The following is an 18,736-nucleotide window of genomic DNA, read 5'->3' as shown; positions in this document are numbered from 1 at the left end:
GAAAGCTTCAAATCTAAATGAGCCGTCGCCCTGGTGAGCACCGCCCTGCGTGTGTTTCCCAGGTGCGGTGCAGTGCACATCGCCCCTGTGGAGACAAAGGCGAGACGGCGTGCTTGGTGCTGGTCTCCCACCCACCCCCCTCGTGTGGGGAGATGTTAACCACCTCGCCTCCTGTACGGGAGGTCGTGGGTTCGATCCCAACCCTGACGCCTCGAGATTTGGAGTTTGCGTGTCTCTGTCCCGTGATCGTGTGGATGAAACATTTATAAACTTCACGCTTTTAGAGCAGGGCTGGGGAACATTTCTTTTGCCATTTGGATATTTGTAACATCATTCGCGGGCCATACAAAATCATCAACTTAAAAATCAGCCCGTTATATTTGGTCAAACATTTAATTAACGCGCCCCTAATGCGATGGCTGGAACTGCTTCTCTTTGGTGAGGCGTGTGGTGATGTTAGCTGCTGGTGTTGATGATGATGATGTTGCTGCTACTCGCAACTGCTTTGCCAGGTTTGCTCCGAGATTTATTGAATTTCGAGTCCCGCCTGTGGTGGCCTTGGCAGGGCCACACACAATGATTTCTGGGGCCTCATACGAGCCCCGCGGGCCGGACATTCCCACGCCTGCAGTCTGGAGTCTGTGGCCGCTATAAATGTCCACGTGGTCATTCTAGATTTGAAGCTTTCGTGATTGCAAGGATTCATTTTCTTAGGTTTTTCGGTAAAGTCACGTAGGTAAAAATTTAAATTAATAAAAGTAAAATAAAAATAAAATAAAAATCACGACGTTTCGGAGGCAACACAAGTCTCCGTCATCAGGTGGGACCGTCACAGCCAAATTTGCTGTATCAAGTGAGGCAAAAATTCCAAGATACAAGTTCTTAAATACAAGTTAAGGGGGGGAGGAGGGGGGGAGGAGCTTATCTGAGTGTGGTAGCCAATGAATGGAACGTATTGGGGGGGAGGGCGGGGCTAACAGAGAACAACATGTGCACATGCTAAAGGTACACATGCTAGAAGAGAGCGAGCGGCACATGTTGCTTAAGTTGAAAGTGTGCCACAGTTGCCGGCCTTCATAGCCCCTGCTGCTGCTACTCGCTCGCTCCGAACAGCACTTGCCCCAACAGCGTGCTACAGGCGAGGGGAAGGACCTCTCTGTCTGTCTTGTTCGAACGCTGGGGAGCTGGAAAAGCCCCTCTCTGTACCAGCGTGGACGGCACCCTCGTGGTGTTCACCTTCTGAACTGCTCGCTTGTCACCGTGGCGTGCGCGATGACCACCACCACCACAATCACAACCACTACAACCACCACCACAACCACCATCACCACCACCACAATCACAACCACAATCACAACCACCACCACAACCACCACCACCACAACCACCACCACAACCACCACAACCACCACCACGTGACTTTTCTTTCGTGTTGTGCGCGGTGCGTTTAGCGCCACAGCGCGTGCATTCATAGCGTTTGTTTGTTTGCTGGTGACTTTGTGTGTTTCATGTCCAGTGCTGTTGCTGTTGGCGGCAATAAAAGTTGTTTAAAAGTCAAAGTCTGTCACCAACACAACTCCACTCACGGCGCCTGTCAAAGACGCCGTGACGCCGTTCGGCAGGAGCTGCCCGCTGCCTGCCCAACTGGCGATTCAAGTCAAACATTTGTCTGTACAGCGCCTTGGTAAAGGCGTTGTGCCGGGAACTAAAACTATGGGGCCGTCCATAAATGACGTCACGCACCTGGGGGGAGGTGGGGCCAGACATTTGTGACGATGTGTGACGAGGTGGGGGGGTTTGGGAAATGTGACGTCACATCAAAATGCGCAACTTTAAATAAATAGAGACAACACGTTCTACTTAATTTAATTGATGTTGTAGGAGAAAACATTTATTAAAAGTCTGAGTGCAGCGCCACATTAAATACGCACGACAATGACAATAGTTTAAAGGTGAGTGAAATCGTGGGTGAGTGAGATGGTGGGTGAGCAAGTGAGTGCGTGAGTGAGATGGTGGGTGATTGAGTGAGTGGGTGAGTGAGATGGTGGGTGATTGAGTGAGTGGATGGGTGGGCGAGTGGTTGAGTGAGATTGTGGGTGAGTAGTTGGGTGAGTGAGTAGGTGAGTGAGATGGTGGGTGACTGATTGAGTGGATGGGTGGGCGAGTGGGTGAGTGAGATTGTGGGTGAGTGGTTGGGTGAGTGAGTAGGTGAGTGAAATGGTGGGTGATTGAGATGGTGGGTGATTGATTGAGTGGATGGGTGGGCGAGTGGTTGATCGAGTGGGTGTGTGAGTTTGCAAGTGAGTCAAGTCGCGTGTTTTATGTAACCATGGTGAAAATTAATTCGAGACGCTAGCATAAAAGTCAAATTCGCAAGGGTCATCGAAATGACTTTTAGTGCAAAAACAAGTTAAAACTAAAGCCAAACACTTTTTTATTTACCAAGTAATCCCCTCTGAGCTATGGAGCTCTGTTTTAGAAGCCAACATACACGACTTTATAGTGCAATACACTACACTATACACTACACTATACACTACACTATACACTACACTATACACTACACAATACACTACACTATACAGTACACTATACACTACACTACACACTACACTATACACGACACACTACACTATTATAGACCACACAATAAACGAACTAAATAATTTTATCCTACCAGGTAAGCCCCACTGGGTTTATGTCGCATTTTTTTCAGAATCGACTTGCCCGCAAATGATAGCTCAACGAAGAGGCTTGTGGCCACGTGGACATTGATAGCAGCAGCAGCAGCCAAACAATCTGAACTTGTGATGTGGATTCTCCTCTACATGTGGAGGGAATCACCGGAGAAACATCCACGCGACCACCAAACACATATACAGCAGGATCGAAACCCACGACCTCCTGTACACCAGGCGAGGCAGTCAACATCCCTTAGCCACCCAGATGATTGTGAGAGAGAGAGAGACGCAGACTCCACATATACAGCAATTGGCATCGCCAGGGTCGGGATCGAACCACGAACTCCTGTACACCAGGCGAGGCAGTCAACATCCCTTAGCCACCCAGATGATGGTGAGAGAGAGAGACACGCAAACTCCAAATATGCAGCGGCGGACATCGTTCAGGGGTCGGGATCGAACCCACGACCTCCTGCATACAGGGCGAGGGAGGTAACATTTCATCGCCCCTGCGTCACGTGGTGAGAGACACTGCGAGCATGGATTATGGTCGTGGTCCTGGTTGCGTGAGATGCCCCCAATCGAAAGCAGGAACTGAACCCCGTGCACCCGGAGGTGTAACCCTTGACTGCAGTGGAGTTAGTGTGCGTGACCGCCTCACTTACCCACTCACTCACCCGCTCACCTACTCACTCACCCGCTCACTCACCCACTCACCTACTCACTCACCTACTCACTCACCCACTCACCTACTCACTCACCCACTCACCTACTCACTCACCTACTCACTCACCCACTCACCTACTCACTCACCCACTCACCTACGCACTCACCTACTCACTCATCTACTCACCTACTCACTCACTCACCTACTCACTCACCTAAAAACCCTCTCACCCGCTCACTCACCTATGCACTCACCTACTCACCCGCTCACTTACCCACTCACATCCTCACTCACGCACCCGCTCACTCACTCACCTACCCACCCACTTACTCACCTACTCACTCACCCACTCACCTACTCACTCACCTAAAAACCCACTCACCCGCACACTCACCTATTCACTGACCTACTCACCCGCTCACTTACCCACTCACATTCTCACTCACGCACCCGCTCACTCACTCACCTACTCACCCGCTCACCTGACTCACATAGTCACCCGCTCACTCACTCACCTATTCCCTCACCATCTCACTCATCCACTCAATCTCTACGAGTGTCTGTGTCTCTAGAGTATCTATGCAGCTCTGTGTATGTCTATGTGTCTGTATGTCTATGTATAGCTACCGCTTGAGATATAGAGGAGGGGGAGAGAAAGGGGGAGGGGGAGAGACGTGGGGGGTAATCCCCTATCGAGAAAGAGGAAGACGAGGCGAGTTTAGTTTTGAGTCACTCGGGCTCACGACGCAGTGTTTACAACGCATAAATAGACACAGACACACACAGAGACACAGATACACACACAGAGACACAGCGACATACACAGAGACACACTCACAGCCACTCACAGAGATACTCACAGAGACACACTCACAGACACTCACAGAGACACAGACATACTCACAGACACACACAGACACTCACAGACACATAGACACTCACAGAGACACAGAGACACAGACACACAGAGACAGAGACACACACAGAGACGCTCACAGACACAATCACAGACACACACACAGACACACTCACAGACACACACAGACACATTCACAGAGACACAGAGACACTCACAGAGACACTTACACAGGCAGACACACACAGATAAACAGAGACACACATACACACATACACTGACACACACACTGACACACACACCGACACACACACGCACAGAGGCAAAGACGGAAGAGAGAGAGAGAAGAGGAAGGCGCAGTGAGACCGAGACGTAGGGGGGGTGGGGGTAGCAAGGTGAGAAGAGAGGGCAGAGAGAGAGACCCTGAGACCACTGCTGCTGCTGCTACTGCTGCTGGTGGTGGTGCTGCTGCTGCTCCTGAATGTCGTAGCAGCGGAGACGACGACGACGATGGCGTGGAGAGTGGCACTCGCTGGTGAGTGACACCTCGGGGACTGTGCGTGACACGTGCGTTTGTGTGACGTGCGTGTGTGTGCGTGCGTGTGTGTGTGACGGAAAGATCTGGGCAAAGTCCCATCGGTGAGCTCCTCCGGCAGGCAAGGCTGCGTTGGCTGCATGCCCAGCCACCGCATGCCTAAACAGCTTTTGTTCGGCCGGATCGAGGGGGCTAAACGGGCGCGGCACGGGCTAGAGAAGAGATGGAGTGATGTGGTACAGGAGGACGTGGAGCTGAGTGGACTTGCCGATGACTGGTACCAGCGGTGTCAAGATCGGCCTCTGTGGAGGAGGCTCGTGAAGGATGCTGCTACTGGGCAGTTGGAGGCAGTCACCCTCCAACAACAACGGAGGGCGGAGGAGCGACGCTCACAACAACGAGCGGAGCGCTGGCACAGTAGAGGGCACAGGTGGTGCATCTGCCAGTCATCTCAGTCAGCCAACCCATGGCACCTGCAGGGTCTGTCCCGTGACCTCTCATCTGAGAGGTGCACCTAGCCTGGCACAAACGTTGTGGTGACATCACCGCCACTTAGTGGCGAATGGCGGTTGTTGTTGTTTTGGTGACACGTGTCTCTGTGCGCGTGTCTGTTCGAGACACGCGCACAGAGACAATCCTAACGGGGTGGACCGCCACCTCGTGGTGGCTGTGTGCAGTCAATCTCTTTCACTCATCTCGGAGGGGGGCCGCAATCCGAAGAGCTACTAAGCTCTTTATCCATAATAGTGAGGAGGATTTCTCCACAACTCTGGGCTGGTTGTTGTTGTAATTACTGGCGAAACGTCACAATACTCGAATTGTAAATGTATAGTGTAGTGTATAGTGTAGTGTATAGTGTAGTGTATAGTGTAGTATACTAGTACAACACTAGTGTATAGTGTAGTGTATAGTGTAGTGTATAGTGTAGTGTAGTGCCGTGTGGGTACTTTCCAGACTGTACACCATGCAACAATTATAAAAATACACTTTTGTGTTTTCTTGGGGGGGGGGGGGGAGCTCAATAATGCAGAGATTTTTTGCACGGCAAGTGAGCTGTGACGTCACATCTGTCACGTGACCCGCGCGTGTGGAAGCGTAACCCATTGTAGTGTAGTGGTTAGTGCGCTGTGTGTGTGTGGGGGGAGCGGTGGTGTAGCGGTTAGCGCTACGCCGCGCTACGCCGCGCTACGAACCCGGCGACCCGAGTTCGATTCCCGCTCACGGCCACCACTGGTGACGATTATTTCAACCGCTCCTGGGCCGCCCCTAGGTCGACTCAGCCTCAAACGAGTAACTGTTGTGGTGTGAACATCGCCACCGGAGAGACAAAGGCGGCCGGGTGTGGTGAATCCAAGCCCCGGGCGCAGCCGGGTAGTACAGCTAGTTGGGTTATATAGACCGAGGTCCATATATCATCACTCTCCGTCCTCTGCGTAGCGAGATGTCATCTTCCTCGCCTCGTATGCAGGAGGTTGTAGGTTCGATCGTGACCCTGACAATTCTTGTTGTTAATTTTGTATTTTCGCGTCTTTCTCTCTCTCCACGTGGCCGCGTGGACTTCGTCTCCGGTTCCTCCGGTTTTATCCCCCCCCCCCCAAAATTTAGAATCAACATCACACCTTTAGCGTAGTTGGCTGCTGCTGTATATTTCCACACGATGAGCATAAAGCCACTTCGTTGCGCAATCATTTGTGACCAGGTCGCTTCTGAAATAAACTACTTTAAAAACAGTTTAACACGTAGGCTTTCGCGACCAATATTATTCATAATCAACGTTTTTGGGTTTAGATCGCGTTATTTATAAATGTGCCGTAACCCTCCACCACCCGACACGGCCAATCAGTAAAAAAGTGTCACGTTGACAAAAGACAAATAGTTCACTGCTTTAGCCCACCGGTGTGTTGAAGCGTGAAACCACAACATTTACAATTTGAGTACGACGTTTCGCTGGTAATTGCATCCAGCATCAGCGAGACGTCGTACTCAAATTGTAAATGTTGTGGTTTCACGCTTCAACACACCGGTGGGCTAAAGCAGTGAACTATTTGTCTTTTGTCAACGTGACACTTTTTTACTGATTGGCCGTGTCGGGTGGTGGAGGGTTACGACACATTTATAAATAACGCGATCTAAACCCAAAAACGTTGATTACTTTAAAAAGTTTTTTTTAAAGCAACGGTTTTATTAACAACTTCGTTTAACTCGCGGTCGAGAAGTTCGTTAATGGCGCCCGAGGCACGTGGCGCCTGCTTCGTGTGCGAGCCGATTCCACAGTTTAGGGACCGCGGCGTTTTGACCAACACACAAATATATATAAATACAAAATGTCAATTGCTTTAAAGTAGCGAATTAATTGATTAATTGATGTCGATTTTGCTACAGGCATGCACTGTCACCGGATCTGAGTCCGCGTGCGAAATTTGGAATTGATTGGACAATGGGAAGTTGACTAAATGTTGATGACAAGATTTGACCACGACAAACAAGTGCAGTAAAAGCGTTGAAAAAGAGCTACACAACTCAGTGGGCTTTAGCTGGCAAATACAATAACGTAGTTTATTGTTGTGTAGTGTATAGTATAGTGTATAGTAGTGTATAGTATTGTAGTGTGTAGTAGTATTTATGTGTATAGTATTGTAGTGTGTAGTAGTGTGTATGTGTATAGTATTGTAGTGTGTAGTAGTATTTATGTGTATAGTATTGTAGTTCAAGTTCATGTATTAGGTATAGCCCTGTGAGCCATTCGGCTCTTGAATCGGGTGCAACCGCAACAAACAAAAAAACATCAACAAAAAACATCTTAAAGTGAATATGTGACTATGTGTATAGTATTGTAGTGTATGTTGAACTTCTTTTGCATCGTATGTGGCCATTCATTCACCCACTCGTTCATTCACGTATTCACTCAACCACTCACCAAACGCACTATCCATTCGCCCACACACCCACCCGCTCAATCACCGACTCACCCCCACCCAAACAGGGCTCATTCCCTCACTCACCCACTCACTCACCGCCTACCCGTACACTCACTCACGTATTCACTCACCGCCCACTCATTCCCTCACTCACCCACTCACTCACCGCCCACTCGTTCACTCACGTATTCACTCACCAAACGCACTACTCATTCACCCGCTTATCCACTCGCTCATTCACTCACCCACCTACCCACTCAGCCACCTTCTCACCCACTCATTCACTCACCCACTCACTCACCGCCTACCCGTACACTCACTGACGTACTCACTCACCAAACGCACTACTCATTCACCCGCGTATCCACTCGCTCATTGACTCACCCTCTAACTCACCTGCTCACTCCCTCATCAAACTCACCCCTCGGCTCTCTTGCCATCGCTCAGCTGGGTCAACGTGGCCTAATTCTAGATTTGAAGCTTTCGTGACTGCAATGATTCATACTCTTAGTTCTTTCGGTAAAGTCACGTAGGTAAAATTTTTAATTAAAATTCATAAAAATAAAACAATAAAATCACGACGTTTCGGAGGCAACACAAGTCTCCATCATCAGGTGGGACCGTCACAGCCAGACTTGCTGCATCAGCAGCAAATCTGGCTGTCATCAAGTGATGCAGCAAATCTGGCTGTGACGGTCCCACCTGATGACGGAGACTTGTGTTGCCTCCGAAACGTCGTGATTTTATTGTTTTATTTTTATTAATTTTAATTACATTTTTTACCTACACGGTGACTTTACCGAAAGAACTAAGAGTATCAACGTGGCCTGTTGCTCGTGCGTCTTCCCAGCAGAGGTCGCAACCGGGTACCCGATACCCGTACCCTACCCGATACCCGGCTACCCGTACCCGGCCGGGTACGGGTAGCCGGGTATCGGGTAGCCATTTGCGATCCTGGTGCGGCCGGGTACGGGTAGGCCGTGAGTCACCGGTGAGTCACCGTTTGTCACTCATTTGCGATCCTGGTGCGGCCGGGTACAGCCGCACCAGGGTCGGGTAATCAAAACCCGTTTGCGACCTCTGCTTCCCAGTGCTCGCTCTGCAGGTCTCTGCGGTCCTGGCTGACACTGAAGATGTCGAGGGCGACCTGGGATCGTCCGTGCGCCTGCCCTGCCACTTTGATCGAACCAAGGACGTCGCTGCGATCAGCGTGCAGTGGAAATTGCTTCTAGATGGTGACGAATTCCAGGTAAAAGCAACAGCAGCAACAGCAGCGATGTGAGATGTCATCTCCCTCGCCTGGTGTGCAGGAGGCGGTGGGTTCGATCCCGACCCTGACGCTTCTTGTATATCTTCTTGGTTCTTTCGGTAAAGTCACGTAGAAGGGAAGTAATAACATAATAAAAATTAAACATAATAAAATAATTCTCACGACGTTTCGGCCACAACGCAAGCAGCCGTCCTCAGGTGAAGAAACTGCTGCTTGCGTTGTGGCCGAAACGTCGTGAGAATTGTATTTTATTCTGTTTTATATTTATTATTTTATTATTTCCCTTCTACGTGACTTCACCGAAAGAACCAAGAAGATGAATCCCTGCAGTCACGAAAGCTTTAAATCGCTTCTTGTATATTTGGAGTTTGCGTGTCTCTCTCTCCCCGTGGTCGCGTAGCTTATCTCTGGGTCACTCGGTTTTTTTTCCCCTCCACTGTTTTAGAATCGACATCCGTAGGCATTCATAATAAAGGTTTTTTTGGGTTAGATCGCGTTATTTATCAATGTGGAAGATTTGGTCCCCCCCCCCCAGAAAAAAAAATCTAAATTTGAAAACGAATTTCCTGCCTAAAATATAAAAAAGAATCACTAGCACATGGGATGGACTTTTCATTTATGTTGTACAATAATGTCTAATAGTGTATTGTATTACATTGCTCTGTTTTTATTTAATTTTACCATTTCTTGTTTCGTTGTATGTAATGGCAGAGATTAGGGATTAATAAAGTACAACCATAACCACAATAATACAAACAGAAATCTATGCGTTGTTATATGAAGACAAGTCCAGATATTGTGGCCACGGTTTAGCAAATTGTTGTTTTTATTTACATAGCATGGGCAATTATTATTTTTAAATATTTTTGAGAGCAATATATTGGGGGGGACATTTTGAGCATATTTGAATATTGTAATTAAATAATATAATTACGGCCTTGCTGTGTTTATACATTATATATATGGATGGGTTCATGGACAAATTTTGATGGTAGCCCGAAGGTTTGCAGAGTACCTTGGTCTCTGCAAAAGCAATATTGTGTGAACCGTGTACGAATGTACAGAGCTGGCAATCAACGCTTTGTGCAATTGGCAGGAGGATTTCTCCACAACTCTGAGTTTTTGCCTGGTGATGGTGGTTGTTGTTGCTGTTGTAATTACCGGCGAAACGTCACGGCTCTTGAATTTCGATTTAAAGCTTTCGTGACTGCAGGGATTCATATTCTTGGTTCATTCGGTAAAGTCACGTAGAAGGGAAATAATAAAATAAAACAATAAAATTCTCACGATGTTTCGATTGCAACACAAGCAATCATCATCAGGTGTGAAAACCACAGCAAGAACATTTTTTAAAAAGTGGCGTTTTTTTCTTCTGAATTTTAATTGTAAATGTTGGAGTGGATGCGAGTCAGTGACTGCTTTAGTGTTAAAATATGGTGCTGTATTTTTAGGATAGTGTGTTTATAATATCATTTTATGTAGATATTCACATTTATTTAATATTTTTCCTCTGCAGTTTTTATTGAAAATGCAATATTTGACTTCTCAAAAACCTGATGTGATAGACAAAAACTGACGCCAGATTTGAAAATCAGCACCCCAAAATTACCTTAAAACCGTTGGAATACCTTATGCCAGAAAAAGTGTGTTGACCAGTGTTACAATCAATGTCCTCTGTGTGTCGTTGTCCTCTCCTCCCTTGTTGATCCCATTTTAAAGATCCTCTACTATCACAACAGGCTGAAGCGCAAAACGGACCGCGTGATTTGGGAAGGCGATCTGAGCGCGGGAGAAGCGGGCATCAAACTCATCGAGCTGAAACATGACGACGAAGGCTCGTACACCTGTGAAGTGATTGACATGGCGGAGAACAAACAGCACAAGGCCACCTTTCGCCTGACAATCCGTGAGCCGGGCAGCAACGTCCAGCAATCAGGTACCAAACTTACCGAGGGTCACGTTTGAAAAGTTCCCGGGAAGTGTTTTGAATGCAAAATTATTAATATTTTATAGCATAGAACGTAACTTGCATGGTAAATGTATTGAATGTAGCACACAATATACTGTATCCGTGTACAGCAGAGGTCGCAACCGGGTACCCGATACCCGTACTCTACCCGATACCCGGCCGGGTACGGGTACGGGTAAGGAATCAAAACCCGTTTGCGACCTCTGGTGTACAGTATGGAGAATAGAGGGAGACATGAGTGAGACGAGACAGAGACGAGAGGGAGAGACGAGAGGGAGACGTGGGAGAGAGACACCAGCAGCATCATCGCGAGCAGCGCAGTTGCGACACCGTGCGGGAATCTTGCGGTCGACTGCGTGTGTCCGAGTTGCCACGAGGTCGCGCGATCCGCGTCAAGCTGTAGACCCCGATGGTGGTTTCTTATTCCTGTTGTTGCACCGTGTACAACAACAACAGGCCTCGCTTTGTAAGACGCCGCCCTGAGTCAATTGACGCGTTCACATTGACGCTCTTTGAGCCCCGTTGAAAGTGAGTGGCAAGCAGCCACTCCGCTCCTCCTCACGTTTTGTGTCTCTTTGTTGTTTGCAGATCCGCCGGCTGTCCCTGCAAACCAAAGATCGGAAGCAGGTAAACTTCGATGGAGAGGTCGCCTCCTCTTCTCGTTTGCTCCTCTGTGTGTCTGTGTGTGTGGTGTGTATTCGGCAGGTCATAGCATCGATGTTGAACTTTTACACCATTGGAACCTCATTTGCCAGTAAAAAAATATGATAATTGGTTTTTTACCCTTCTATCTGGCAACAAAACTGACACCTTTTTTTACAAGGAGTCATGTTTGCATAGACCACAATACCTGCAGTCATAATGCAAACAAAAAACACAACTATGATAATGTGCACTGTCCTTGAAGTTGATTGGTCCACACGCCTTTTGGCGTCATCCGGTCCAACCCATGTGAGACTAGGCTCTAAGGAAAGCTGTCTCGGGTGTGGACCAATCAACTTCAAGGACAGTGCATACATTATCAGAGTTATGTTTTTTGTTAGCATTATGACTGCAGGTATTGTGGTCTATGCAAACATGACTCCTTGTAAAAAAAGGTGTCAGTTTTGTTGCCAGATAGAAGGGTAAAATACCAATTATCGATGTTGAACTTCCTTCGCGCGGTAATCTGCAGTGGCAGCAGGGGGGGTAAGGACAAGAAGCAGTTCTCCAGAAAAGAGAGCGCTTCAATCTAGATGATGATGTAAAAGTGCATACACAGCTAGGCCTCGGCAAGGTAAGGTCATTTACCCTTTTTACCGGGTAAAAGGGTAAAGGTGTCGACATGCCAAGGGGTAAGGGTAAAGGGTAAGGTAAAGGTAGGCTCGTTGTTTTTACACTTTTACCTTACCTGCTAAAGGGTATAAGGTAGGGTAGAGGGATTGTATTGTGGTAAGGGTAAAAGGTAGGGTAAAGGTAGGCTCGTTGTTTTTACACTTTTACCTTACCTTGCCGAGGCCTATACACAGCTCCCAGCGGCTTCTTAACATCGCAACGGAAGAAGCGTTCCAGACCAGTGTGAAAGCGCGCGGTGCGGTTGACCCCACGATGTCAAACACGCGACCCGCCGAGGTTAAAGGAGGACCGCTCAGACGACTTTCTCGCTCGTGTGTGACGTGTGTGACGTGTGTGACCGTGAGTGTCCATGCACGCACTGTAGTACAGAGTTAGACTGATGGCCTTAATCTAAGTTGTCTTGTGGTTGTTGTTGTTGTTTGACTTGCATCCCACTGGGATTTTTGCACACAGCGTTGGTGTGCGGTGCTTTTTCTGCAATATGTTGCTGTCTTTTCTTGGATTTTCTGTTTGCACTCGGTCACATATTCACTTTAAGATGTTTTCTTGTTCATGTTTTAGTTTTTTTGTTTGTTGCGGTTGCAACCGATTCAAGAGCCGAATGGCTCACAGGGCTATACCTAATAAATGAAACTTGAACTTGATGCCTCGTTGTCCCGTGTCTCGCAGAGGTAAGCAGCGGAATGAATGTCGCCACCATCATCGCCGTCTCCTCGCTCTGCGTGATCCTCGTTATCGGCAGTCTGGTCTACGCCAAGTGGAGGACCAACAAAACGAGGGCGTTGGCGGCGAGCTACAAGGCCATGAATCTGGGTGACCACGGCCAGGGTCGGGGTCCGAACGCCCCGTGCGGGGACGGTGGCGGTCGACCGCTCGTGACCATCACCGTCATGGACGGGAGCTACGGCGGCTCCCAGGTGAAGCAGGTCTCCGTGTAGTGATTCTCGGCACGGAGCCAGACGGAGGGAGAAGTTGGCCAAATGAACAACCCCTCGGGAGATGGTGCCTGAAGAAATCGGCTTCGTTACCCCTTCGCAGCAATAATGGAGGAGGGGGTGGTGGTGGTATCAGATGTTCAAACATCAACTAGACACCGAGTATTGCAATTGAAGTCCGCCTTAACCACACGAACATGCTCGTGGTGAAATATGCAACCTCTATCACGACCTCCTATCACTCACTATCCCTATCGCTACCCCCATCACGATCTCCTATCACGATCTCCTATCACTACCACTATCGCTACCCCCATCACGATCTCCTATCACGACCCTTATCAATACCCCCATCACTATCTCCTATCACTACCCCTATCGCTATCCCCATCACGATCTCCTATCACTGCCCCTATCGCTACCCCCATCACGATCTATCACTACCCTTATCAATACCCTTATCAATACCCCCATCACGATCTCCTATCACTACCCCTATCACTACCCCCATCACGATCTCCTATCACTACCCCTATGACTACCCCCATCACGATCTCCGTCACTACCCTTATCAATACCCCTATCACGATCTCCTATCACTACCCCTATCACTACCCCCATCACGATCTCCTATCACTGCCCCTATCGCTACCCCCATCACGATCTCCTATCACTACCCTTATCAATACCCTTATCAATACCCCCATCACGATCTCCTATCACTACCCCTATGACTACCCCCATCACGATCTCCTATCACTACCCTTATCAATACCCCTATCACGATCTCCTATCACTACCCCTATCACTACCCCTATTGCTACCCCTATCACGATCTCCTATCATGACCACAACACCTATCACTACCCCAACCCATCACCACAACCCCACTCTTAATTTTAACCAGGGGGAGGGTAACTCTAGGAGTATGGGTTTAAGTCTTCTCTGATAACACAGTGGAATCAGCGGTAGGCTGACTATTGTGGGGTTTATAGGAATACGGGTTTATAGATATGCTCTGATAGCACGTGGGTGAATATTGTTTCATGTTGTTTGATAATTTTTTCATTGATTTCACCTATCTATTTTAAAACACATTCCTGCAGAGGGAGCTGGTAGGAACGTTGGGTTGCTCGGTCAATGGCCTGTGTCAACGGCGGCGTGGTGTATTCCGCAAATATGCCCGACTGTGAGGGCGGGCACAAGCCGGCGTGAGTAGGTGAAACGTTGAGTTTTATAAGGGCACCACGGGGTGACCAGTCCCTCCCCACCCAGCCCCACCCCTCCCACCCCCCACCCTCCCCTCCCCACCCTCCCCACCCAGCCCCTTCCCGCCCCATCCCTCCCACCCCCCACCCAGCCCCACCCTCCCCACCCAGCCCCTCCCCACCCAGCCCCTCCCCACCCAGCCCCACCCCCACCCAGCCCCTGCCCACCCTCCCCTCCCCACCCAGCCCCTCCCCACCCTCCCCACCCAGCCCCACCCCCCACCCAGCCTCACCCTCCCCACCCAGCCCATCCCCACCCTCCCCACCCAGCCCCTCCCCACCCAGCCCCACCCAGTCCCTCCCCACCCTCCCCTCCCCACCCAGCCCCTCCCTGCACGACGGACACAATAATCCCCCGTGGGCTGGTGTAACCAGGAGGTTCCTACCAGTATGATTTGGATCAACAATAGAGAAGATATCCGCGTGTAATCGTGTACGCAGCGAGTTATCTGTTACTGTGGAATGTACAATTAATAAACAAAAACACAATCAGATCCTGTCCATCTCGTTCGCATGTCTGCTTCGACACACGACAAACATTCAAGCATTTCCTTTACCCATCACATCGGCCGCCACAGTCAGATCTCAGCAGCACCGAGTCCGTACGCAGCGGAAGTACCGAGTGGTTGCCAGCTCACAGCGCCCAGTTCTATCTCCCGTCGTGGCACCCAGTCTCCCTGCTCTCTCTGGCTGTGGGGGACCCTGTGGAGCCCCCTGTGTGACCCTGTGTGTGTAGGGCTTTGTGTGTGGGGCCCTGTGTGTGGCCTTGTGGGGCCCTGTGGGGGGCTGTGTGTAGGGCCGTGTGTGTGTGGCCCTGTAGGGGCCTGTGTGTGTTACCCTGTGCGGGGGCCTGTGTTTAGGGCACTGTCTGTGATGCTGTGGGGCCCTGTGGGGGCCTGTGTGTGGGGCCCTGTCTGTGTGGCCTTGTGTGTGACCCTGTGGGGCCCTGTGGGGGCCTGTGTGTGTGACCCTGTGTGTAGGGCGCTGTGGGGCCCTGTGTGTGGGGCCCTGTCTGTGACGCTGTGGGGCTCAGTGGGCCCTGTGTGTGTCACCCTGTGTGGAGCCCTCTTTGTACTCTGTGTAGGGCCCTGTGTGTGGCCTTGTGGGGCCCTGTGGGAGCCTGTGGGAGCCTGTGCGTGGCTCTGTGTAACTCTGTAGGACCGCGTGGGGTCACGTGAGGCCCTGTGTGTAGAGCCCTGTGGGAGCCTGTGCGTGGCCCTCTCTCCCTCTCTCTCGGCCCAATCAGCGGAGAGCTCTGCCAGCCTTCTCTTTCCTGCCCGCCATTGGACGAGCTCCTCGTGTTGGTATAATGTCATCGTCGTGTTACAGAGCTCAAGTTATTTTACAACGGGGGGGGGGGGTCCCAGTATACGTCGGGGTTAGGGACAGAGGTCGCAACCGGGTACCCGATACCCTACCCGATACCCGGCTACCCGTACCCGGCCGGGCACGGGTAGCCGTTTGCGACCCTGGTGCGGCTGGGTACGGGTAGGCCGTGAGTCACTGGTGAGTAACCGTTTGTCACTCATTTCGGGTAGGGTACAGGTAGGGAACGGGAACCCGTACCCGGCCGGGTACGGGTAACCCATTTGTGACCCTGGTGCGGCCCGGTACGGGTACGGGTAAGGAATCAAAACCCGTTTGCGACCTCTGCCCCAAGTTGTCCGACTCTTTGACAGTTTCATGCACTGCCGGGCATCCCGTGCCAAGGCAAACCTCAGTATTTGGTGATGTGTTCACTGAATTAGGAATACTACTGCGTGTTAATGGGAGGGGGGGGGGTGTAAACACTTGTCTATGGCGACGAAAAGCGGGGCAAGAAACGCGGTAGGGATAGAGGCTGTAACTTAGGGAAATCTGTTGTATTATTTGGGTCTTTCGGTAAAGTCACGGAGATAGGTTGAAAGAAAATAACAAAAAACTACGACGTTTCGATCACAACGCAAGCGATCGTCATCAGGAGGGAAAAAAGCAGTGTTGTGTTTCATACCTAGCAACCAAAATACGTACTTTACATGTTTCAGAAAACCAGGTAGTGGACATGTAACAGTACACGAACTATATTGTATTACACATAATGAACAAATTTACAACCAATTCCGAGTTCAAGAACCTTTAAACGGAATTTGATACCTAACACGATCTTAAACAGCGTTTTAAAAATATTTTACCCGATCCTATCCCTGGATGTTTACGTTCTAGAAGCAATACCGTGCCCGAAAGCTGTCAAACAATCCACGGGTGGCCTTGAATGATTGATACTTGTGCTGCTTCTTCCTCTCCCAACTTGTTTTTCAAGTCGTCATACAAGCCCAGGGCCTTCTCCTGAACGAAGGGCCAAATACGCGCTAAGGTTGCACGCATTACACACACAAAGTGCTCGCCCCAAATGAATCAGGGGTTCCTTGCCGATATCGTCTAGGATCATAAACCATCACGTGAACTCCGGTCATCCTCACAGCGCAGAGGTCACAGCCGGGTACCCGATACCCAGCTATCCGTACCCGGCCGGGTACGGGTACCCGTTTGCAACCCTGGTGCGGCCGGGTACGGGTAGGCCGCGAGTCACTGGTGAGTAACCGTTTGTCACTCATTTCCCAACGTCTTGTCTCTGCTCACAATTCAAGTTCCTAGAATCAACCCACCGCGCCTGCAACATGGCTTCATCCCAGAGGTCACAATCAGGTACCCGTACCCTACCCGATACCCGGCCGGGTACGGGTAGCCGGGTATCGGGTAGGGTACGGGTATCGGGTACCCGTTTTCGACCCTGGTGCGGCCGGGTACGGGTATGGAATCAAAACCCGTTTGCGACCTCTGTCAAGGCTGCAGCGGATTTTGGCTCGGCCATCGAACAAAGACGGCGCTTTCAGATGCGCTTCTGCGGCCGTCTGGAACGCTTTTCCTTCCGATGTTTGGAAGCCACTGGAGCTTTATGCACCTAGAAATCTGAATGTTCAATATTTCTTCAGAACTGCTTTTTGTGATTAGTTTTGTTATCCTCTGCTTGGCATGGGGGCCGTCCATAAATGGCGTCACTCACCTAGAGGGGGGGGTGTCAGATATTTGTGACGATGTGTGACGAGGGGGGGGGGGGGGTTTGATGTGACGTCACATCAAAATGCGCAACTTTAAATAAATGTGTTCTCCTACAACATCAGTGCGGCGCCACATAAATACGCACTACAATGACAATAGTTTAAAGCGATTTGAAGCATGTTTTATTTCTTGGGGGGGGGGCAGAGCTTTGTGACGTCATATTTGAGGGGGGTGTCTGAATTTTTGTGAGGCCGTGTGACGAAGGGGGGGGGGGGTCAAAAATCGTCCAAAATCGCGTGACGTCATTTATGGACGGCCCCATGGTTGGCTACGTACCGTGCCAGAGGTTCAACATACGATTACACAACAACAACCGCCATTCGCCACCAAGTGGCGGTGACGTCACCATGGCGCTTGTGCCAGGCCATGTGCACATTGAGGCCACGTGAAGTGTCAAACGCTCGCTGGCAGGTCACGGGGCAGACCCAGGTGCCACGGGTCAACTGACTGAGATGACCGAGATGACTGGCTGATGCACCACCTGTGCCCCCTACCGTGCCAACTTGCTGTGCTTTAGACACCCGGCGCTCCGCTCGTTGTTGTGAGCGTCGCTCCTCCGCCCTCTGTTGTTGTTGGAGGGCGACTGCCTCCAACTGCCCAGTAGCGTACTTCACGAGCCTCCTTCACAGAGGCCGATCTTGACACTGCTGGTACCAGTCATTGGCAAGTCCACTCAGCTCCACGTCCTCCTGTACCACATCACTCCATCTCTTCTCTAGCCCATGCCGCGCCCGTTTAGCCCCCTCGATCCGGCCGAACAAAAGTTGTTTGGGCATGTGGTGATTGGGCATGCGGGCTACATGGCCCAGCCAACGCAGCCTTGCCTGCCAGAGGTGCTCACCGATGAGAATGTGTCCAGATCTTTCGAGGATTTGTGAGCTCCTCACACAATCCAGCCTGGTTAAACCCAGGATGGATCGTAGGCAGGCCAGGAAACCCACAGCAAGAAAATGTTTGCAAGAAAATGTTTGCGAGATAATGTTTGCGAGATAATGTTTGCTGTGGTTTTCCCACCTGATGACGATTGCTTGTGTTGCGATCGAAACGTCGTGATTTATTTTATTGTATTTTCTACCTACGTGACTTTACCGAAAGAACCAAAGAGTATGGATCCATGCAGTCACGAAAACTTCAAATCGAGATCGGTTAATGCAGTACTAGATTCCTTGCAAAGGTGATCCATTTGGGATTTGAACATCTGAG

General features: G+C 50.1%; 2 protein-coding genes across 3 annotated transcripts in view; one reads left to right on the top strand and one right to left on the bottom strand.

Moving 5' to 3' along the window:
• Positions 1–4,565: 4,565 nt before the first annotated feature.
• Positions 4,566–14,468, top strand: LOC144953281 (uncharacterized). Its single transcript, XM_078883853.1, has 5 exons — positions 4,566–4,739; positions 8,749–8,906; positions 10,647–10,863; positions 11,485–11,523; positions 12,901–14,468. The coding sequence occupies exons 1-5, from the start codon at positions 4,715–4,717 to the stop codon at positions 13,167–13,169; spliced, it is 708 nt and encodes a 235-aa protein (XP_078739979.1). The 5' UTR covers positions 4,566–4,714; the 3' UTR covers positions 13,170–14,468.
• Positions 10,857–18,736, bottom strand: part of LOC144953280 (thyrotroph embryonic factor-like) — a 24,260-nt gene continuing 16,380 nt past the window's right edge. For both annotated transcript variants that reach the window (XM_078883851.1, XM_078883852.1), the window contains one exon: positions 10,857–11,499. Coding sequence is in view for 1 of the 2 variants with exons in the window: in XM_078883852.1 (XP_078739978.1) it covers positions 11,455–11,499 (45 nt within the window). In the remaining variant the exon portion in view is untranslated. The remainder of the gene's footprint in view (positions 11,500–18,736) is intronic.

Source organism: Lampetra fluviatilis, chromosome 73 (genome assembly GCF_964198595.1).
Source record: "Lampetra fluviatilis chromosome 73, kcLamFluv1.1, whole genome shotgun sequence".
Taxonomy (NCBI): Eukaryota; Metazoa; Chordata; class Hyperoartia; order Petromyzontiformes; family Petromyzontidae; genus Lampetra; species Lampetra fluviatilis.
Note: the sequence above shows the minus strand (reverse complement) of the source record. Positions and strands in the feature narration are given on the sequence as shown.